Source organism: Candoia aspera, chromosome 4, assembly GCF_035149785.1.
Source record: "Candoia aspera isolate rCanAsp1 chromosome 4, rCanAsp1.hap2, whole genome shotgun sequence".
NCBI lineage: Eukaryota > Metazoa > Chordata > Lepidosauria > Squamata > Boidae > Candoia > Candoia aspera.
In genome coordinates, this window is record NC_086156.1 from 102,220,259 (window position 1) to 102,242,637 (window position 22,379).

The 22,379-nt window shown below is 42.5% G+C and overlaps 2 protein-coding genes and 1 long non-coding RNA gene across 6 annotated transcripts; 1 reads left to right on the plus strand and 2 right to left on the minus strand.

Annotated features, from left to right (window-relative positions):
• Positions 1 to 2,786: 2,786 nt before the first annotated feature.
• Positions 2,787 to 13,320, plus strand: MYL11 (myosin light chain 11). Its single transcript, XM_063301370.1, has 7 exons — positions 2,787 to 2,918; positions 5,304 to 5,393; positions 11,470 to 11,545; positions 11,672 to 11,776; positions 11,879 to 11,957; positions 12,224 to 12,272; positions 12,956 to 13,320. Exons 1-7 carry the CDS (start codon positions 2,916 to 2,918, stop codon positions 13,058 to 13,060), a joined length of 507 nt encoding a protein of 168 aa, XP_063157440.1. The 5' UTR covers positions 2,787 to 2,915; the 3' UTR covers positions 13,061 to 13,320.
• On the minus strand, positions 3,584 to 4,383 carry LOC134495741 (uncharacterized). The gene is made up of 2 exons (XR_010067841.1): positions 4,226 to 4,383; positions 3,584 to 3,755 (listed from the first exon to the last, which is right to left on the minus strand). It is a non-coding gene; the product is annotated as an uncharacterized LOC134495741 (long non-coding RNA).
• Positions 11,953 to 21,708, minus strand: QPRT (quinolinate phosphoribosyltransferase). 4 transcript variants are annotated; one of them, XM_063301367.1, is made up of 5 exons: positions 21,469 to 21,529; positions 19,532 to 19,662; positions 18,556 to 19,112; positions 16,263 to 16,394; positions 13,402 to 15,579 (listed from the first exon to the last, which is right to left on the minus strand). In XM_063301367.1, exons 3-5 carry the CDS (start codon positions 19,105 to 19,107, stop codon positions 15,358 to 15,360), a joined length of 906 nt encoding a protein of 301 aa, XP_063157437.1. In that variant the 5' UTR covers positions 19,108 to 19,112; positions 19,532 to 19,662; positions 21,469 to 21,529; the 3' UTR covers positions 13,402 to 15,357. The 4 variants fall into 4 exon arrangements, with proteins under 4 accessions (XP_063157439.1, XP_063157437.1, XP_063157436.1 ...); XM_063301369.1 differs by lacking the exons at positions 13,402 to 15,579; positions 19,532 to 19,662 and adding an exon at positions 11,953 to 12,404 and having other exon boundaries at positions 21,469 to 21,708; XM_063301366.1 differs by lacking the exon at positions 19,532 to 19,662 and having other exon boundaries at positions 21,469 to 21,693.
• Between the last annotated feature and the right edge of the window lie 671 nt (positions 21,709 to 22,379).

Below are 22,379 nucleotides of genomic sequence, written 5' to 3' on the forward strand. Positions count from 1 at the left end.
CTTGCCATGACACAGTGTTTATGGTCTCTTGAGTTTTATTCTCAAGTCAGGAGTACAGAAGGTACGTTTCTAGGCTGGCCGTGAATATCACTTTCCATTTTGGGCATTTATCCAGGATGAGGATGTGTCAGTTCAACATGAGTCATTTATGTTGAGGCCTAAAGGGTCAAGTTACCCTCTATCTTGGCTCTATCTTTCCATCTTAGCCAAAACTTCAGGTCCTCAACCCCATCTACACATTTCACTCAGATCTTCTGCATCCCAGCATAATGTTTCAAGTTTTCTTTTTTTTATCTCAATGCTTTGGCTGCTCTTCAACGGCTGGGTTCACATATTGTGTTACATTATAAAGCAGTTTGTTGGTTTTATGTTAATGTGAAGTGTAGACCTAGCCTTGTTTCCCACTTAAAATGATTGACGAATCCAGCCAATTGTGATTATAAATTGTATTTTATAGCTTCATGTGAACCTTACCTATGCCATTCTCCATTTTTATATCATTTTTCTTCCTTTCCCCTGCTCCTTATTTCCCTTTAGTTTTTTAATGCTTCTCATCTGTCCACACTTTTCTCTAAAAAAAAAAATCAGTTTTTTCACTCTGTTCCTAATCTGGTGCTCCATCTCAGCTTCCCATTTACTGAACTTTTCCTTGCCTTCAGTTCATGTTCTGCCACATTGTGGCAGCAGGCAAGGAATAGAGACACTGAAAAATACATGGCATCTGTTTTTTTCTGATTATGGCAAGTCTAATCAATAATACTTCCTGTTTTTAAGGCAGGGGGCCCCGAGGCAGAAATTTATTTATTTCAACTATACACTACCAAAGTCATAAGACACTCGTCATTTTACACTCATAAAAACAGAACACTTAAAAGTTTTTTTAAAAATACAGTAACGATCCAACATTAAAGTTAACATGAACTAGTAAACCTTGTAAAAACGATGGCACCCACCTGCATCGGGCAACATCCAGTCTTAAACCCCATCTTGGCAACTTTTCAAAAAGCCACCAGAGGTTATGTCTGTCTGGATTCCAGAAGGAAAGGGAAATTACTCTGTAAAGTGGTAGTCATTCCAAGAAAGCACCATTTCTAGGCCCGCACAAATTCCACCTCTTGTAGGTCAGGAACCTTCACTATCCTCAGCTGAGACAAGTAAATTGGACAGGCTGGTTCTACCTGGAGGAGGCAGTTCAGCAAGTGTCTAGGATCCAAGCTACTTAGGATTCTAAAAGTTTCCTATTTCTTCCCAATGCAGCTTTCCCAATCTAGTGCCTTTCTGTTTTATTGGATTAGAGTTCTCATCATTCCCAACCAGTCCGTGGATTGCCATTGGATGTTTCCATGTGTACAGCACTGCCTTCATGTGTCGCTTCATCTAGATTGGCAGTGTGGGATTCAGGAGGCTGGATCTCACCCTAAGATCCTTAGCTGCTGATTCCTAAATGAAGAAGAAAACAGCTGCAAAGAGTTATTCCTCTGTTTTCCCCCTTTTGTGTTCGTTCCCTGCCCTTGTAACATGTGATTGACTTTACATATCTCACTGAGCCACAGGATGGTTTGTTCGCTTCTGGCCTAGCATAATATATGAACGTAGCCACTGTGGTGTGTAAATTTTGATTTATCTCTTAGCGTAATGTATACACCCAGCCACTGTAGTCAGTTCAGCAGCTCATGATTAAAACAAGCTATGGCTTTCTAGGATGGGTGACCCTAACCAGTGTGTATGATTGGAGTTCTTTTAGACAAGAAATGAAGGATGTGTGTAAATGGACAGTCCGTCTTAGTGGGGCAAGGAAAGAAATGCTGATGGCTATCTTTAGGAGCTTCTCTCTTGTCTGAGTGTCTCCCAAATGACAGCTGGGCCAGCAATCCCAAAAAGGAAATTTTCTCAGGGACATTGGATACCTTGAACTCAGAGGGAAGGAGGGAGGAAAGGAAGGGAGAAGACGAAGTAAAGAAGCTGCCTTGGCATGCTGGGTCTTCTGCGCTAATGTTTGAAGCCTTTATGTGTCTCTACGTAGGGGATCAATGGAATCTGTCACCCAGGTGCGCTAAGCAGGAAGAGGGCTAATGCTCAGCCCAGTAAGAACTTCCAGGCTGGCATATTTGGGGTGAGCTGTCCAATCATGCCAGTGAATGTCTAGTTAAATGTCCTTAGTTATAGGTTAGGCAGCAAGCATTGAAGTCCATGGAATGGTTTAAATTTCAGACAGAGAATTTTGTTTTAAACTTTGCAAATCCTGGTCTATCAAATCTGACAAATTTATTGAAGGTCATTCAGGATCTCTGCCTTTTTTTGACACATTTTTAAAAATGCATCTTTTCTACCCAGATTTTTGCCGTGATTAATTCTAAATGTGTAAAACTTAGAGAGATATTGTGTTTATGTATTTGTATCTGTCTTCCATTTTTTTCCCTCTGTGGACCCCCCCATGGATCAATTTTTGAGCAAGGAGTTGTCCTCTGACTGGGTTCATATATTGAGTGAAAGCATGTTTGCATAGCCATAGTTTACTGGTGGATTGGCTAGATTGGTAAGCCATAAACAAGCAAACCACATTAGTGTGGGGTGTGAGCTCGTCCCCTTTTGATTTGGAGCTGGTTTGCCACTGATCCCCAGAATAATAAGACTGTTGAGTTATGGACCATCAAACCCCATATACCTTCCCTGTCTCCAAGAAAGGACTTGGCCCTTTTGCGTTCCTCCGGAGTCTATTTCTAGTTACCCCCTTCCTCCACCCAGGAGCCAAGATGTGGCTATAGTTAGCTGTCCCGCCTCCCAAAGACGGAGTCTATATAACCCCATGGGAATTCATAGCCAGTGTCTAGGCTGTTTGCCCTTCTGGCCCCTGGGACATCCCCATCGCACCCACAGCTGCTGTTCACCCATCTACCTGCCCCCTGAGACAAAACATGGTAAGTGAGAAAAATCGGGTGCACAGGCAACAGTACAGCAGGTCTCTAAGGAAATCAGGTGCTACCTCAGTCCAAACTAGTGGAAAATGTGCAGTGCAGAGAAACAAAAAGTTAAATAATCTCTTGATCTGCCTTTTTTCCCCAAGAGGTCAAGCATTAGGGTAGGGCAGCCTCTCAAATTCTCTTGATGAAGGATAAAATCAGCAAAAGAAGATGCAGAGGGTGTGAAAAATTCTCTAGGCAGTTTTTTTTTTAATCCTTCCCCCACCCCAACTTTTTCTTGATACATATGTGAGTGCATTTTGAGTATTTTCAGCTAGGGCTTTTTTGATTTCTGGACAAGAGGAGTATGTGTGCTAAGAGGAAGCTTTAGTGCTGCTAAAGAGACAGGGAAGGTTATGAGAACACAAGGGCATCTGTACTGTTTTGAGATGGAGAAGAAAACTTGGAAGAACTGAAGGCATGCAGATTATCAGATACTATGGGTGATGACTCAACATCTATCATTATGTTTCATTTTCTTCACCTTGTGAAGCGGATCTGATCTTGCATATATATCCCATCCCAAGCCACCTTCCTGCTTAATAATACTTGGCGTTACCTGGCTTTGCACCCTCCATCTTGCAGGTGAATCCCTTCAGCCCCTGAATAACTGCATAATGCTCTTCTTGAATAATACAGCAGGATGTTTTATTACACATGGGATCTGTTGGTTCTTTGCTTGACTTTTTTTTTTCAAAAAGGAACAAAGGGTGGCTGAACAGTTGCTGAGCAGACAGGAGCCTCTGAGTCAGATTCCTCAAGGCGCCACAAGATCCAGACAAAGGAAGCTGCAACCTGTCTGGTTTTTTTTTTTTTAAATGAGAAACAAGAAATACACTTTTAAAAAAATCCCTTCACCCTTGAAGTTTCTTTGAAAATCCACATCAGAGGAAAAGTAGGAGTGAGTGAACTCTGTAAGATGTGCTTTTAGAGAAATCTCTCCAGGACATTCCTGCAGGCCACGCAGAGAAGATAACTCTCAATAGTTTGGATTGTTGAATCTCTCTGGGACTCATCTATTGGTGCTAAAAGACATTAGCTTGTCAGCATGCAGATGTGTATTAGCTTTCTTCACCTGAGGCCTCTGGCCTACAACCCCCATCATCCCTTGTTTCCTGTTACAGGGATTTCCAAAACTTTACTTGGCTTTTATAGAGGTTCTGGCCAATTGAGTGTCATTGGAGGACTGAGATGCATCTATTATCTCCAGCCAATACCCCGAAGTTCTTATTTTTGCTCTGGTTCAATTCATGAAAGAGACCCACTTGGTGACCTGCTTTGTCTGGATCTTCTGGTTCCCATTCCATCTTTGCCTTGCCATTCCTGTCACATCTTCAGATCTTCCCAGACGTAGCACACCTATCAGTTTTCAGGAGTTGAGGAGCAAGAAAGAGCGTTTTTAGCCACCCTGAAGATATAAAGGAGATTCTTCAAGTTATCTCCGGATAATCACAGCCATTCTAAACTCTTCCTGGGCCGCAGATCTTAATCCTATACATTCCATATGTAATAACATTGTTCAAAAGGAGACATAGTTGACAAAAGTTGAGAGAAAACGGTGAAAAAGTGGGTAAAATATCATTTATTTTTTTCTTTTCATGCATGGGATAGACCTGAGAAACCAGCTGGTGTTATTTATATGGCTGTTTTGGATACAGCCTCACCCCACCCCTCTTTTCTATTGGGCACACCAGTTGTGGATTAGTGCTATTTAAAGGAAGTTTTAATTATTTAAGTTAAAGTAAAAAATACTTTCTGACATTTAATAGGGTTTTCACCCCCAGAGACAAAATGTAGAAAATGTTCAAATGTGGCTTACATAATCCAGTTCAGCAACCTTCTCAGTTACACTGCTTAGAATCTACCATTACTGAAGCTGTTTATAAGTTTGCAAAAGCAGACAAGTAACTGTAGAAACTTTGCATGGCAGGAATCCTTTCTTAATAAGATTCTGCATGTTCTCAGGTCACCGATGAATTGACTGCTTACGCATTGTCAAAAAAGAGAAGATGCATCAGGACAAAGGAGGACCAAAGATACCGATTTGTGTCACATTTGCAGAGAGGAAGATACAAAACCATAAATAAGTTCTATCATTTAAGTCGAAGGATAATTACTTTAACCACAGAGGGAACGCTATGACTAGGTGTCCTATGTACTTCTGCAGTCAGTGGTGTTGGTGCTGGAACTGGTGGACAATTAATGCCACTGATTCTCTCCCTTCCTTTTCTTTAACCTAATTTCTACTTTGAATAGAGACTCGCACCTATAGAAGTGGGAGGCATGGTTGCCTAGTAGGATGCAGCAATCTGATCTTGAATGCCCATCCTTCTTCTCTTTTAGGCACCCAAGAAGGCAAAGAGAAGGGCAGCAGAAGGAAGCTCCAATGTCTTCTCCATGTTTGACCAAACACAGATCCAGGAGTTTAAAGAGGTAAGAACAAGAAAAAAGATGGAAGGGGGAAGGGGTATCAGCCATTTGGGAATCTAACAAATGCAGTGGTGCCATTAAAGTAGGACTTTGGGGTGAATGATTGGATCCCAATGACCAGAAGCACCACCCAGGGTCCACATTCTAGAATGAGATTTTAAACTACATTACTTGAACATACAGGAATGAACTTTGTTCTTAAAGCTTCCTTGTATTATTCAATTCAGATTCTGTCTTCACTTCAAAAAAATTGCTGACTAGCCATAGAAATTTGGATACTATAACAGAACCTAATTAAATATTTCAAGGGAGCCTGTTTTACATATGCCCATATGTCTAGTTTAGTGTAACCCAGTGTGTTGTATGGATCCAGGCTTCATTTCCTTGGCTTCAGCAGAAGTGAGTAAATAGAAAAGGTCTAGATAAGTTATGGAGGAATTTTTTGAACATGACTTACCTCAGGAACCTGTGGAACCATTTGTGGATATCTGTTCGTGTGTGGGATTGGTGGTGGTTTGATTTGAGAATGCACCTTTACAAAAATAGGGATTCTTTGTTCCTGAAATTCCACCCATCAAATGGAGGTCCACCATTCATTAATTTTCCTTTCCTTCGTCTTTTGTATAGTTCTGTTAGTTGTTGATAATGGTGAATACCGTTACGTTTTAAAGACATTTTCCTCATTTTGTTGTCCATTCCTACACGTGCTGAGTTACAGCTTCCGTTGTTCTCAGACAGGGTGGCTGTTGACTGGGAATAATGGGGTTTATTTTTTGCCACATCTGAAGTGCCAGATTGAGGAAGGCTATTGTGAAGAACTTCCTAAAGAGGGAGAGAGCATGTGAGGAGCCATAGATATTATAACTGGACCAACTCCTTCCAAAAATGTTTGTCTCCCTGTGATATGTAGGCTGAGTGCTAGTTCATTTGTGTTTTATTCAATAAAACACAATTAAGCAAACCATGACTCACTGTGAAGTGTAAAGCAGGTCAAAAATGGGTTTGTAAACCATGGGTTATGGCTTATTATAATGTGTAAACTTTGCCATATCTCTGAAGAGCCAAAATAATGAGCAACTGTGAGTGTGTGCTTCCATAAAATCCGACCTTGGTGCTTAAACCTAGTAACTGTGCATGAAAGAGCAGCTTTCTACATGCTATTTAAGTTGCTTTTCCTTTCCAGTGTTAATCCCAGGTTATTCTACTTAGAAAGCTTGTTCTTTAAATAATATTTGGACTTTGAATAGAGACTCTCACCTGTAAAAGTGAGAGTGAGTACAGGCTTTCCATATGAAGATATTCTCTTCTCTTCACCACTTAAATTCTTAATCTTCATTTCAGAGGAGCATTTTTTGCCCTTTGGCAGGCACTACCCCTCCACCCCCCCCCCAAGGAGGATGGTGTTTCTTTTCCAAGACCCTTGCGATGCAGCAGTGTCTATTTTGGGTGAGAGAGGACTGAGAAAAGAGGTGACATCTGTGCTTGGATGAAGCAAGTGGCAGAACCTTACAAGGAGATCTTTGGAAACCCACTCTGGCTGGCTAGTCTGGAAGAAGCAGAAGGCCTTCTCGTTTCCATTGAAAAGGAAGCCTGAAGGTCTTTCAGGCTTAGACCTCAATCTACAACAGAAGTAAAGTTGGTAGCAAACTATCATTTTAGCTCCTTTGGAAGCTTCTTCAGCATTTCTTCTTTTTCCTGCAACATATGTTTGCACTTCTTTATTTTTTGATGGCCACCTGCTTTTAAAAATGTGAGAGGACAGTTCAGTTCTTGCAAGGTGCATATTTACTTCATTGCATGTGTAGCCTGCCTTTCCTTCAAAGAGCCATTATTTACCCCCTTTGTCCCCCTCTTCTTGTTACTTAACCTTACAAGCATCCTATGAGACCGGTAACATTGAAGATCACCTATAGATCTTTGTGGCAGGATGGAACCCCGGTCCCCTTAGTCTTTAGGTGCTTCAGGATTACTCTTGTCTTGTGCAATAATCCTGATGTAATTGTGGAAATTTGGAAGGATCAGGTGATGATTTCCTTCATTTTAGTTCTCCTGCCTTTCCTACCATTTCTTCTGTCATTTCTAACTTTTCCATAATTTGCTAAGGGTGAAAAGATTGAAGTCCTGCTTGGTGGTGCTAGAGCCCGCTGGGTAGACCAGTGGTGGAAACCCAGTCCCTCATTCACGTTTCTCTGGCCCCAGAACCTCCAAGGTTACACTGCTGATATCTATAGGCATTTGATAGCATTTTTTTTAGTGAAATGAAATTGGCCCAATAGAAGTAGGTAAAATATCTGATCCAACACTGCAACTCTCGTTATGGGAATGGTGTGAGTTTGAGCAACATAATGAGAGGGCATGCAGTTTGGGAAGGTTTCTTGAATGGGGGCTGGCAGAAGTAACAACCTGGATATTTAGAACTAGGGCTACCAGATCTGGATGGACATTCACTAGATGGCAGAAAGGATTTTAAAAAACCTCTAATTATTGGCTTGTCATCTAGCGGGCATCAGGACTTTTGCAGCCAGGTGAGTTGTAAGTTCAACTACTGACTTCTCCTTGGCTGGCTGGCCTCTTCAGGGATCAATTCACTGCTTTTTGAGCTGTTCCTTTGTTGATCTCCATCCTGGATTGGATCTCCCTGGAGAGAGCCTGCCATCCAGAACAGTGAAGGGGAAGAACTGATGATTTGACTCAGGATGAAGTTGTGTCATACATAGTGTTTCTAGCTAGAATATCTTTTTTTAAAAGTTTTTAAATTGTGCCTTTATTATTTTTATAAATAACTCAAAGTGGCAAATATACCAATGCTCCTTCCTCCTCCTTTTTCTCACAACAACAACCATGTGAGGTGAGTTGGGCTGAGAGAGGGACTGGCCCAAAGTCCCCCAGCCAGCTTTCATGCCTAAGGCAGGATTAGAACTCACAGCCTCCTGGTTTCTAGCCTGTTGCCTTAACCACTAGACCAAACTGGGTTTTAGAATATCTTTTAGAGTTTTGTGGGAAACAAGGTGGGTTTGCCATCAAGATTTCTGGACTGCCTGGGTTTTGTGTGCGTTGCTTCAGAATACTCTTTATGTTTACCCAAAGTAGTCAGGGCCCTTTCAAGTGGGTGTGATTTTTTTTTTTTAACGTGAGCTGGAAAGGCTTCCTGATGACCTTCCTCAAGAAAGTTCTTCTCCAGCCAACACCCACATTACAACATTAGGTTGTTGAGATGACGCAACTTCCACCTCACCTATTGTTTATTTTCTGGGAAATGGAGAGAGAGTTCATACTTCCCCTTCTTTCACAATGTGAAGACTCAATATTGCCCTCCAAACCAGGGCTGGATTCACACAACATATTGAGCCTGACAATCTGAGAAACAAGCCCAGTTTCTCCACCATCTCTATTCACACAGTGCTCTTTAACCAGTACCTTAGGCTTGGTTTGTTGGCATTCGGGTTTTACAAAAAGGGTATTCGAAATCCAGGCTTGTGGTAGATTACACATTTTGACCCCAATATACCTTAAATGGTGGCCATTCCAGGTGGGGACGACACAGCAAACACTAAACTTTGGTTAAAGAGCCTCGTCCACCTGGGTAAGAAGGCAAAGACTTGCCTGACAGGGTGGGCTTTTGAGCTGAGTTTGCCCTGCCAGTGCAGCCACTTTAGATTTGCTAAATTCTAGCACTTCATTTTTCTTTGGAAAGAGATATACACATAGCATTTAGCGAAAAAGACGAAAAGGTGTGTGTGTGGGGGCGGAATAACCATGAGGGGAGGGAGGAGGGAATTCCACCACTCCCTACCATCCTTTGGAGACCTCATCAACAGCCCCTTCAGAATGTGCCACCTGTCCCCTTCGGGAGGGCTTTGCGTTTAATATGAGACGGTTTAAGATTGTTCACATTCCTCGCAGAGGCGAAGAAGGATATCGAATGACAGGTGTTTCCAGGGCACAGCTGCAGAAGAGGGAGGGGGAAGAGGGTGCCCCAGGAGCACTGCACTAGCTGGAGGCAGCAGGCTTCGCCAGTGCTATAATGCATTGCTAGATAAGCAGACAACTAGAAGAAGGAGTAAGGTCTTTTTTTATCCAGTCCAGACTGTTTACTAAGATACTCTAATTTAAACTGTCCAGGAAACCTACTGAGGACTAAAGATAAGAGGTACTGCAACTGCCTTGAATTATACCCAGACATATAAGTGAGCTACTATGTTGTGTAGCGGCAGTTCAGTGGCAGTTAGTTAACTTCTCGTCCCCCTCGGACCTGCCCTCTGGAACGAGGTTCCCCCGACTCTGCTGCTATTTAGAAAAGCTGTGAAGACCTGGCTCTTCACCCAGGCCTCGGGCAAGGGAACGTGAGACCCCTTGCTTTATCACGCTTGCCATCTTTTATCTTTATGTTTTATTGAGTTTATTGTAATTTCTTTGGTGGTTCTGGGCTGCCCAGAGTTGTTGAGAGTCGGGCAGCCTACAAGTTTAATTGATGATGATGGTGGTGATGATGATGACTATCATAATCACTACCAGTTCATCATTCCTTGGCGCTATATGGTCATCTCTTTGGCTGGATTTGCACATCACAATAAGCTACAATATTGTTTTATTTAATTTGGATTAAGGTATTGAATGAACCCAGCTACTGCGATTGATAAAAATTGATCTTTGCCTTAGTGTTGTGTGAATCTGGCCAAAGAGGATTCTTTAAAAGCTGGATTAGCATGATAACCAGCTATGTTAACAAGACTGAACAATTTTTCACTGATCTGCTTCTTGCTTTTGCTCTTATGATGTGGTGTTTGAAATCAGAGGCTGTACCCAGTTTGCATCACTGAAGGCCAATAGGGCTTTGCGCTATGAACTGGGAGGAGAGAGGGACACAAAAGCTACTTATCATTCAAAATCCCACAATCATTTTCCCTGCCTACTATATACCAATTTTCAGAGTGAGAATATTTTTCCCTGCAAGTTAAGATTTCCTTTCTCAAAGCACATTTGTGCAAAACTAAAGATGGCATGCCATGTGGCTCAACCATAAGGATGCTTATGCTGTGAAATGGAAGAATTTAAACCTACTCACTGTTAGTACAAGTGTGGGGTTTGTGTAGTCTTCCACTTACATATCACTTATATAATTATTAAGTAGTAAATGTAGATAGATGTATACATTCAGCAACTATATCTGTTGCAGACTGCACAATTGCTCCATTCATACACCTTCTTTTCTTATCCCAGTTCAGGAACAGACAATGTTTGGTCCTCAGTTCAGACATGGACTGCAGTTCTAGCATGCGTCATCATTGACCGGGTTAACTAACAGCAATAAGAGTTAAAACTCTCAAATATCTGGAAGATCACAAATTGCTGATCCCTGCTCTAGTTACTCCAAGCTTGATGAATAGGTATTAAAGAGATAAACTGCATCTACAGAAAAGCATTGCAGCCGAGGGGCTGAAACCAGCAGCGTCTATGGGGGAGAATGTCAAAGCAGGCAAGTTGGTGTTCGTGCCATTGTGATCAAAGTCCCACCCTTTTGTTCTACAAAGGGGCAGGGCTTTGATCGTGACATCACAACTGCCTGTCTTGACCCTCCCATGTTGCCGGTTTGGGCCACTGGCTGCTCTCCAAAACAATATGAACCTTTCATCACCAGAGTTTACCCTGCTGTGGGTTAATTACATGCCACTTGATAGGCCAGTCCTCAGGTGATGAATGAGTTCTTAGAAAAAGCTTCCTTGCTCATCATGACTTCAGAAGTAAAGGTCTCTGCAAAAGTTGTGACAACATAATGCATATATAGTCACAGTTTAGATATCTGTTGAAAATGGATAGATTTAAATCCAAAAGCTATTATAACGTACAGTTCCTTTACCAATTTTAGACGCTGGCAACTGTTCATTTTGCTAGGGCAGGAAGAAGGTGAATTTTCTAGAGCCCAGCATGTTGGGTTCACATATTGTGCTATGCCATAATGTGGCTTCTTTAGTTTTTGCTTGGTGTATAGGTGAACCAAGCCATTATGGTTAGTTCAACAAGCCGGTTTAACATGATGCATGAACTTAGTTAATGTATTTCTTTCTCTCCTACTTCCTAGGCCTTCACTGTTATTGACCAGAACAGAGATGGCATCATTGACAAGGAAGACCTGCGAGATACATTTGCTGCTATGGGTAAGACAAGAGGGGGGTTTGAAAGAGCATCATAATGTGAGCATTTTTAGGTAAAGTGAAGAAAAATGGATGATTGGACCCTTAAACCAAATCCTCAGCACCTACTCTTTCTTCCTTTCTGTGCAGGCCGCCTGAATGTGAAGAATGAGGAGTTAGATGCCATGATCAAGGAAGCCAGTGGCCCCATCAACTTCACTGTCTTCCTCACCATGTTTGGGGAGAAGCTGAAGGGTGAGTGATTCTCTTGTTCTCCTCAGTCTTCTTCTGTAATATGACAAATAACCTGTTCCATGTTCCAACATCTCACTAATATTTCTCTCTTTATCTCGCCAGGTTCTGATCCCGAGGACGTAATCATTGGTGCCTTCAAAGTCTTGGACCCTGAGGGCAAGGGGACCGTCAAGAAGAAGTTGTGAGTGTTTATACCTCTGGGTTCACTTCCAGTAGAAGCATTGAATCCATTCAGACATAATTCTAAATGGCTGTTACTAGTTCACATGCTCTATCTCATCCTGTCACAAGCACATTGCAGTACTCTTCCTGATTTACTTGTTTAAGCAACCCATGGCTTACCATTAAATTATGTTCAAGATAAAAGGGCTTTTGGACAGTTGGATCAGAAGTCAGGTATGTTTAGGGGTCCTCGTCACACACCATGTTTTTCTTGTCTCACTACAGCTTGGAAGAACTCTTGACCACTCAGTGTGACCGGTTCACTCCAGAAGAGGTAAGAAAATTTCTTGGCATCCTGCTGATGTCCCACCCTTTTCTTTAGTCAGCTATGGTCCCCCTTCCCAGGTCTTTTATTTCAGTTTTATTTTTCCATGTGTTGCTGTCTGTCAACAGTTAAATCTAAAATCTGCAGAACTGGGATAAAAGGATAAAATAGTTAATTTGGACATATTTATGTATGCTTGCATAGATTTCATTGAATCCTTAGATTAATTTTAAATGTTTATGGGGTTCATCTGAGGCCAGAGTCAACCCTGAACCTTTTTTCAATTCTAAATAACATTCTTCTAAGGATCTGCATAGCACTATTGTGTTACCACAGAATAAAAACAGGTATTAACACTCGTGTTCTATTTGCACATAAGTCAGTTTAACCACAGTGGCCAGAACCATACTTGCAAATCAGAGACTGAGAGAATCAAGCCAGGAAAGAAACCTATAAAAAACCGTATTGTTCTTTTTTAGCACAAACCTGAATCCTGAATAGCACACTAAACAAATCATTTATGAGATACCCTTATTTTGTTAGCTGCCCACAACTTTTCTTGGGCAGTGCCCGCAGGCACAATCATCCTCTTGCAAAGCTAAGCCGTAACTTAGAGTGGCAACTGAAAACAGTTGAAAAGAATCAGCTGCAATCCTGTAACTTCTCAACATAACCTTCTTTCTTTCTGGCAGATCAAGAATATGTGGCATGCTTTCCCACCAGATGTAGCTGGCAATGTTGACTACAAGAACATCTGCTATGTCATCACACATGGAGAGGACAAGGAAGGGGAATAAACCCTGATTTTTTCACCCTTGCTTTGTGGGGTAATCCACCTAGACACCCCCAGGCTGGGGAATTTCATTTACGCTGGTCCCTGATGATCCACACTTTTGTAATCAAACAACAAACAGATCAATCTGTTATTTATTATCATCATTTGGGGAGAAAAATTATACCCCCCAAAGCTGACCCACTCACTACAACTAGTCTTAACCTAACTGGGACCTCACTCCATCAAGTGTCTTAATAAAGATGAGGACAGCTCTGTTTCTAATGCCCTTGTTTTCAGTCTGCTTGCCTGCTCAGACCACAAAATGCTAGAACAGATTCAAATGGCACCCATATTTCCATTTTTAAGATTAATTTAGCTTCAGGTTCTGAATGTAATTGTTCTCTTCCTTTTAGGGCCACAGTGTTTAATTAATTAATCAGCTGGATGAACTGATTTTTTTTAAGTGTGCCTGGTACAACTTTTAGAAAATAGTTTTGATACACATACTTAATAACAAGCACAGTCTTAAAAGACCATTCCTTCTTATGTGAAAGAAAGTGAGACAATATCACCTCTTACGTTGCTAGTGCTATAGACAGTCATCTAAAAGGAAAGGATGTCTGCTTCTTGATTCAGAACAAGTTGTTTTTGATCTATATTTAAATTTTTAAAAACAGTTGGTTAAAATAACATAATTAATCACTTAATAATTTTAAACTCAAGCAAACTCAAATCACTTAATAATTTTAAACTAAATATTGCTTCACTTACACATTTATTTTTATATCCTTGCTCCAGTATAGGACCCCCTGTGTTTTCCCACCCACGTCCTTGATGAAGTCTGCACATCGTATGACGCTTCAATAAGACTAGCATTTTCTGATGCTCTTACACTACTCATTGGTCCCCCCCATCTCCTGAATTCCATGTTTACATAACTGTTAATCCATTCATGTCCTTTCACGGGGGAAGCTCTCTCTCTCTCTCTCTCTTTTAATCTTGTGGACTCTTTTTGCTCAGAGATAATATACTAAGAGTGGGGAAGGTGATTGTTGATGATGTGTGAGATCAAACCCAACAGTGGAGACAGATGAACCAAAAGTGGTGAATCTGCCTCTCCATTCCTGCTGTTCCTTTCCTTCTCACTCAGCCATTTGTGGCAGGTGGAGTTGGGTAGAGAGAGAAAGCAGATGGTTCTTGATACTAATCATTGTACAGGGCATTTGAATTAACTGAGGATTGTATTTTATAATGAGTCTGATACAGAACAGTTCTAGCTAGGACTGCTGGATCTGCACTGCAAAAATTAGCCAAACGTGGCAGAAAAGAGTTAGGATGATCACAAGTGGCATCTGGATTTTTGGTAGCTCTGATCTAACATTATGTATTATTCTTATCATGGGGAATTAAAGAAAGGATAAGGGATAGGAAGTTTCCCTCCATGCTTATAATGCTCACAAACTGGCAAAACGAGGATTTTAAGTACCAAATCAAGAAGATTGATTGATCCTAGGCTGCACCAAGGTTGCAACGAATTCAGGGAACAGAAAGCCACTGCAGGAATTCTTCAAAGAATTAAACCTGAGACTTTCTAAAGTTTCTGCTAAAATTCATTGTGTCTGGCAGAAAATTCCAGGGAGCCTTCAGTGATGGCTGGCTGTGATTTGCCCTGGAAAGTGTAATAGTGCTGAGAACGGCAATAGGCTAGCAGGTGAAATGCAATGAAGACCAAGAGGTACCATAGTTTAGGTGAGCAAGTGTGAGAGTGGACAGCCCAGAGACTGGACATACCCGCAGCTGCACTGCAACTCTGGGAAAACGTGGGGTGGAGGGACGAGAGCAACATTGATACATGACAATGGAACAACTAAAAAAAAAACCATGTATTGGGCCAGCTTAGTGAAATCGCCTGCAGCAGGCATGCAAGGCACAGCCTAAGGGATGGTGGGAGGGAAATGACATACATTTTATTGCCATCAGAAGTCACCTAGGTTGAAGAGGTTATGAGAGCAAAGGTAGCTGCTCTCCCCTCAACCCTGATGGTGGTTCTGCTCCAGTGAGCCTGTGAAAGAAAATAATCCTTTAGAAGAAAGGCCTACGTAGGTTTTACCAAGCAAACACTGTACAAGAAATTTCCCCTGTCTGGTGTCTTCCAGAAGCCTTGGAGTACAACTCCCATCACCCTAGACCAGCCCAGTTACGGGGAGTGCTGGCTTAAGCAGCAGATGCAACCCAGCCGTCATTACCTCCCGAAACCTGTTCAACTACAAATCTCCCAAAGATCTTAATGGGACTGGCTGGCTCTCCCATCTCGATGGCTCAGAAAACGAAATTGCGCAGGGGCAGCTTGGGAGCCTGATCCCGGCTGATCTTGAGGGAGAAGTCCACCACTTTGGCTGACTGGGTGAGGCAACCAAGGGAGATCACGTCGATGTTGGGCCCCACAAAGCGGGCCACGTTCTCCGCAGTGATTCCTCCACTGGCTTCCACGGTCACACGGGGGAAGGAGGCCTTTAAGGTGCTGGCTGTAGGGTGCAGGTCCTGCAGAAGAAGACAAGCCAGATGAGCAGGAGGACCAGGGAAACCAAACGCTTGCCGTTTGATGGTGACATAGGGTTTGGAACACAAAGAACATGGGGTCCAAACTGGGTGCAAGCCAAGTGAAGGAATGGTCCCACATGGGACAAGTTCTTTTTTCCAACACACAACAGAGCCATATAATTTGGGGTCCTGAAGACCCCTCGAGAAGCAGAACCTGCCCAAATCCTGTTTTGTTCAAGGGTGGAAGAGATCCATGTCAAAGCTTGGCCCACGTCGGGACTAACCAGCTTTATTGTAAACGTGTTTGTATGCCGTGTTTCACTCTGTAAACCCCTTCAAGAACTTCTGTCATATGTAGTGACGCATACATGTTCTAAATAAATAATGGAATTAAACCAAACCCTGCAGCAACCTAATTCCTGTTTCCAGGAAATGGCAGCTGGTTAAAATTTGGGGACAAAAACGATTTAGGAGGAAGGTACAGTCTTGGGCCTGATGCTTTTAAAGTAACCCTGCTTAACAACCTCTGAAATGACGAGAGCTACATTTTAGCTCAAAATGTCAACAGTTCAACCAAAATCAACACAAAAGGACCCAACCAGAGATCACAATTTTTTTTTCTTTAAAAAAAAACACAGTAATTCTAGTTTCTAGATCTGCCCCATCTTCCCCTGGTCAAGTACCTCAGGAGCGAAGTTGTCCAGCATGACAATATCGGCGCCACATCCTGATGCTTCCAGGGCTTCTTCCAAGGAGCGACACTCCACTTCTATTTTCAGGGCAAAGCCCCCGACCCGCCGGGCATTGTGGACCGCCTGTGGGATCGCAAAAACTTTAAGTCCGTGTCTTACGTGGGTGTCTGCAGAAGCCTGAGCTAGCCTTAGCGATGCTCGTGCCAGCCGTTTGGCTCGATCTTCCATGGAAAAGCCTCCTGTAGAAGATGCTCCTTAGGACAGCGGGCCTCCTACCCCGGGGCCTTTGAGGGCCACTGCGAGGCCTGCTCAAACTTGGGTGCAGATTCCAATTTTGCAAACCGTCCCCGCCAGCAGAGGGGGATTATTTAAAAAAACTAAATCGATGATGATTCCCTCCCCTCTTTCCAAAGGTGCAAGTAGTTTGCAGCAACAACTTAAATGAAACTATTAATAAAATACAGCACCAGCCTCTCAAGTATAACAGCAAAAAGGACCTACCATATTGTATTGTCCAAGGCTGTCCGCAGGATATGGCCAAAAAGGCCAAGATGTGGCCGTAACAGTGCAACTGAAGCTCCAGACATTTTTATGGGTGTCGCGTGTGCAATGCATATAAAAAACAGTTAGAACTTGGATCACCCCATTGTGGCCTCCATCTTGACTTTTTTGACCACCCCCTGCCCTGCTAACATCCCCGCTGTTGTTTCTGCTGCCCACCTGGAGGGTAACAGATTGGAGAAAACAGAGCAAGACATATAAAAATAGGCAATGATGAGGTTGTCTTGTGGGTCAAGTAAGAGGCGTGTAATGCGTTTTGCTATTGGGGAAATCAGAATCAGGGTTATGATGCCAAAATCCAAGTGAAGGGGCTGCTGCTCCACAAAGCTGTTATTCACTCAGAGAAAGAAGTTACTTGTTCCTGGAGCTGCAAAAATAAAAAAGGCTTATTTCTGAGCCCTCTGATTAGCTGAAGATACTGATCTCCACCCCGCCACCCCCCCAAGAAATACTGAGCTAATTTCTAAAATTAAATGCAGGCAAGCATTGGAGGACATGTTCCTTTCCACAGTCAAATTAAACAAAATGAATTGGTTTTCACAGAATGTTTTGTGCAGCTGGGAAGAATAGGGTTTTCAGGTCAGCATGAAACCAGTTTGTTCAATGACGGCTGAATTCAGACATGAAAATTCAGACATGCTGTGGGTGCTTCTCCTTTCCATGATCGCCAGCAATGAACTGAGATTTCCTAAGAAACCTTATGAAAGCAGTTAACCAGTGTATCCAGACAGACAATTTCTAGAACTATCAGTCAAAAGATTATCTGTTGGTTTCTTCCTCAACATATTTTTACTTCAGAAAAACATGGAGAAACCATGAGAAAGCACATCAACTGCAAACAAAGGATTATTTGAATCTGTCCACTGTTGTTTGTGAGCTATAGTTTATAGCTTAATGTGATTTTTAATCTAGACAACAAGTGATACAAGTGATGGTTATCAAAATTGAGACACACATCTCATTATTGCTGCATTATCATTTAGCATATATGGTAGTGCAAAGTTAGATATTATTTACAGATTGTAACCAGTGCTGACTTTAAGACTTTAACACCAATTTAATGAATAAAGCAGAGCATTTAAACTTTTTTTTTTTATGGTAAATTCTTATTCTACTTTGGATTTCAGCATTTCTTTTAAGGGCTGGTTTGTATGGCTACAAAATCTGGACTGTAACACTCAGGTCAACCACTAAGTGGCAGCAGAGAGATATGGAAAATGCTTACAGGTAGTCCTTGCTTAAAGACCACAATTGGGACTGGAATTTCAGTTGCTAAGCAAAGCGGCCATTAAGCAAATCCAACACAATTTTATGATTTTTTTTTGCGGCAGTCATTAAGCGAATCACCTTGGGCATTAAGGGGCCACATGATCATTAAGTGAATCACACCATTCCCCATTGAGTCTGCTTGCCAGAAAACTCCAGGAAGGCTGAAAATGGCCATCACATGACCACAGGACGCTGTGATGGTAATAAATGCAAATCAGTTGCCAGGTGCCGAAATCATGATCATGTGACCATGGGGACACTACGACAGTCATAAGTATGAGGACCAGTTGTAAGTCATTTTTAGCACCATCGTAAGTCTGAATCATCACTAAATGTATGGTTGTTAAGCAAGGACTACCTGTATTCTCTGCTGCCCTCTAGCAATCATTCAGATCATTGCAGCCTAGATCACAATAATTGTATAATATGAACACCTTTGCTTCTGCATACTCACTTGTGTGATACTGCCAGAGGCCCAGACATGGTTGTCCTTCAACATGATGAGGCTTCCCAGATCATAACGGTGACAGGAGGCTCCCCCAACTAGAAGTGCGTATTTTTCTGGGAGGCGGAACCCAGGTGTGGTCTTCCTTGTCCCAGCTACCTCTCCGTGCCAACCAGCTTCCTGTGCTGCCCGACAAGCTTTTGCTGCTGAGGTGGCAACACCACTACAGCGTCCCAGACAGTTCAGAGCCACTCGCTCGCCCAGCAAGAGGTCATTGGCACGACCATGGACTTCAGCCACTCGGGTGACGGGTTCAACCCAGGTGCCTTCGGTTTGGAGCCACTGCACAGAGCAGCCGACTTCAGCAAAGATGGCTTCGAAGAAAGGGAAGCCAGCTAAGACTCCAGGGGATTTACAAAAGAGCACAGCACACACCTGGTGGTTGCCCACGGCATAGCCACCGTAGTCAAAGCTGGGAGCATCTTCTTGCAGCCAATCCTGGGCGAGCTGACGCAATCGGGCAGCAGGGAGAAGGTGAGAGAGGTTCGGGTGGGAAGCCATGATGACTAAAAGGAAACCAGAAGGATGTTGGCAAAGTTGGACCAGACAAAGCTTCAGAAAAGTAATAGCACCGCTAATGGTATGAATTAAGGATAAACCTTATTATCTCATGCCTTACAGAACTACCTCCTCCTGGGAACAGAAATTTGCTGGATTCATTTATTGACTTTGGTGTTCTCTTGTACCACATTCTCAACATCCAGAAAATGAAGCTCCTGGAAATGCCTGAATTTAAGATGATCAAAGCTCTATTGGGTAATCATTCCTGTTGTTGGTTAATCGCTGGTAACAGCCCAGCTAGTTTTTATCTTTTCCTAGGATTGTAACTGTTGGGAAATGGTCTCCTGATTGCTTGCGTTATCTCTGGAGGATGTTTTTGAAGGCCTTCGCTAACAAAAGTGGGAGAATGCAAGAATTCTCTCACCCGCAAAGCAGAAGGGACTGATCTCATTCCCTTCGCCATCTGGAAGGGTCCATTCCCCTCGACGTCTCCACCAAAGTTCAGCTGCAAATCCTGTTCATGTTCCTCTTGTGAGCAGATGGCACTGATTTAGCCTACATAAAGATCCACATATCAGAGAATGAATTCACAATTAACCCCATTCAGCATCCCACTCTCTGAGCGGGAAACTGTTCCAAGAATGGGGTACCCAGGAGGAGGTCATGGTAGAGCTGGTTCTTGAGGTTATTATAAAGATTCAGTTTGGGCAAAAGTGCAGCCTAAGGGGGGGAGGTGTTTGTGTCTATGTGTCTATTACAGGCCTTAAGTGTTTCCCATCTGAAAGTAATGAAAACCTACCTTTGGAATTTGGTGGGACAGTTCAAGGGCACTTGGCTTGGGGCCAAAAAGGGCTGGGAAATGGCATGTCATGGTGCACCCACAGAGGTGGCACAGCCTGGCTTCAGAAGTCCAGCAGGCAGACAAATTCCACTTCTCCCATTTCTGATTTCTAGGAAACAGCTTGAACTTAATGATACCTACCAAGCACCCAGTTGGCTCTCTGTGCCTTTCAAGAGTCTGTCTCAAACAGCAATTGTGGGTTCTAATTGTATACAGCAGTGTATACAACTTGAAGATGTGTGGACTTCAACTCCCAGAATTCCCCAGCCAGCCATGTTTCTCAACCAAGGCTGAGAAACGCTGTCTTAAAAGGTGCTACCAGGCTGTTTCTGATTTTGGCTACCAGAGACTTTGTGATTCTAGCTTAACCTCTCAGCCACCTCTCTGCCATCTACGAGGGAAAGGGAAGGAGTAGAATCTGGATTAGGTTCTGTTGGGCCACCCTGGCCATCCTTTTGCCTAGCTGTAGTAGCCAGATGTTAGGCAGCAGTGGACCAAAACATCCAGGGAGATCCTTATGATTCTCTTTTCCCTTACCTGTTGCCCTTTAATTTCCTGCTTTAAAGTCCGGTTCTGAGGGTTGGCATTGGCCTCAAATAAGAGGACCCTTCCCACATCTTCAAGTTGCCAGGGTTGAGAAACACTAGTATACAGAGATACTGACCCTCCTGCTCTGGGAATCCCATTCCAGAATGCCTCAGAACCATTTCTGATGCAAATCAATATTACAGAAATATTCTAAATTCCCAGCCCTTTTTCACTCCAAATGAACTAAAGCTTAGCTGCCCTAGTCCCAGTAATTCCCAGAGCAGAGAAAAAACCAAATCAATAGATTGAGGGTCAGGAAAAGTTAAAAAGTCACAGATTAACAATCAGGAAGAAGCTTGCTCTGTCACTCCCGATCGATTTATTTTTTTTATTCATCAGATTTCTCTGCCACCCATCTCGTACCCAACGACTCTGGGTGGCTTACAGATAATAAAATAACGATCAGTAAAAACTGTACAATATAAAATCAATACAATATAAATGTACATAAATAGCAATAAATATATAAAAATACCGACTATAAAATGTAAAGTTAAATTAAGTGGTTAAGTGAATTAAAAAAAAAAGTTACAGTATTGTTCCTTTTGGAAGTCTTTTCCCCAAACGGGCCAACAGGGATACCTATAAATTTTGCCTCCTAAAGAAATGGGTACTTAATTCTACGTTTCCACTGAAAGGGCAAGTGGGGAGAAGATTTGCAGTCTCTGCCAATTTGGTGCTACTGCTCGATAGGCGTGATTAAACCTTAAACAGCCCAGGGGAAGGAGGAAGCCTATTAAACGAGAGAAACCTCCATAAACAAAGTCTCATGAAAACAGCTGTATTTCCGGTTCATTTCCAGGGAAAGGAAGAGGTGATCAAGTAAAGCCGTGGCGTGGCCGTTTTGCTATGATCTTCATTTTGCAGTCCCCACCCCTGCTGTCGAGGGACCCCAGCCGTAGAGAATCAAAAGAGGCACCCGGGCTGCTCACCTAAAAGTCTGATCCGGGCTTCCGAGCGTCGCTCCGCTCCGTAGCCTTTTCTCGGGCCCAACTGGTGGTAGAAAAAGCAAATTTTTGGAATTCCTGAAGGGTGGGAGGCCCCGTGGTGAGGGGTGGGATTAGAACTTTGGACCCTTGAACTTTCTAAGATAAACAAACTCTCCCGCAGCCGCGCAAGCTCCACGAAGTTCCTTTACGGGCATAAAAAGTTCTGTTACCCGCGTAAGAGGACGAACGAGCCTTGCCACGCCGCTGTCAAGGAGCAATAACTGGACACTGGTTGCACATCAGATAAACTGGCAATCCCAGGCACGCATTTCCTTAGGGGGAAAAAATCCAAGTGAATTTTGCACGTATTACAAACGGGATCAAAAATCAGAAGTTGCCCGATAGCACCTTTCCCGGAAAGAAATGTTAACAGTAAAAGATGTAAATTGATGTTAAGTTATATTCCTAAATTATGGGATTTGTCGTTTTATGAAGATCTGTGGCTTTATCAAGCCTGGGGCTGGCAAAGAAAAAAGTCTTTCCTAAATGTGTAGAATGTTACCTTCCTGATGTTTAGGAATGGATTCAAGATATGTTTGTTACTGATTTCTGAACTGTCTTTCTATTCTAAAAATGAGAAGATGAAACAATATATTTCTATATGATGTAGATATAATAACTAAATAAAATAAGCAAGCAGTAAGTTTGAATTAATCTTATCTGGATATAAATTGACACTGTGGATCTTATTATTTTGTTGTTGCTGCTGCTTTTATTTTAGTCACTATAACTATGTAGGCTTTTTTATATTGTACAATCATTAGTATATTTTGTTGTTTGATATAGCTTACTAATTTTTTTTGAATTAAAACTCTTTGCCCTTTGCAATACACTGAACTCGGCTATTTGGGCTC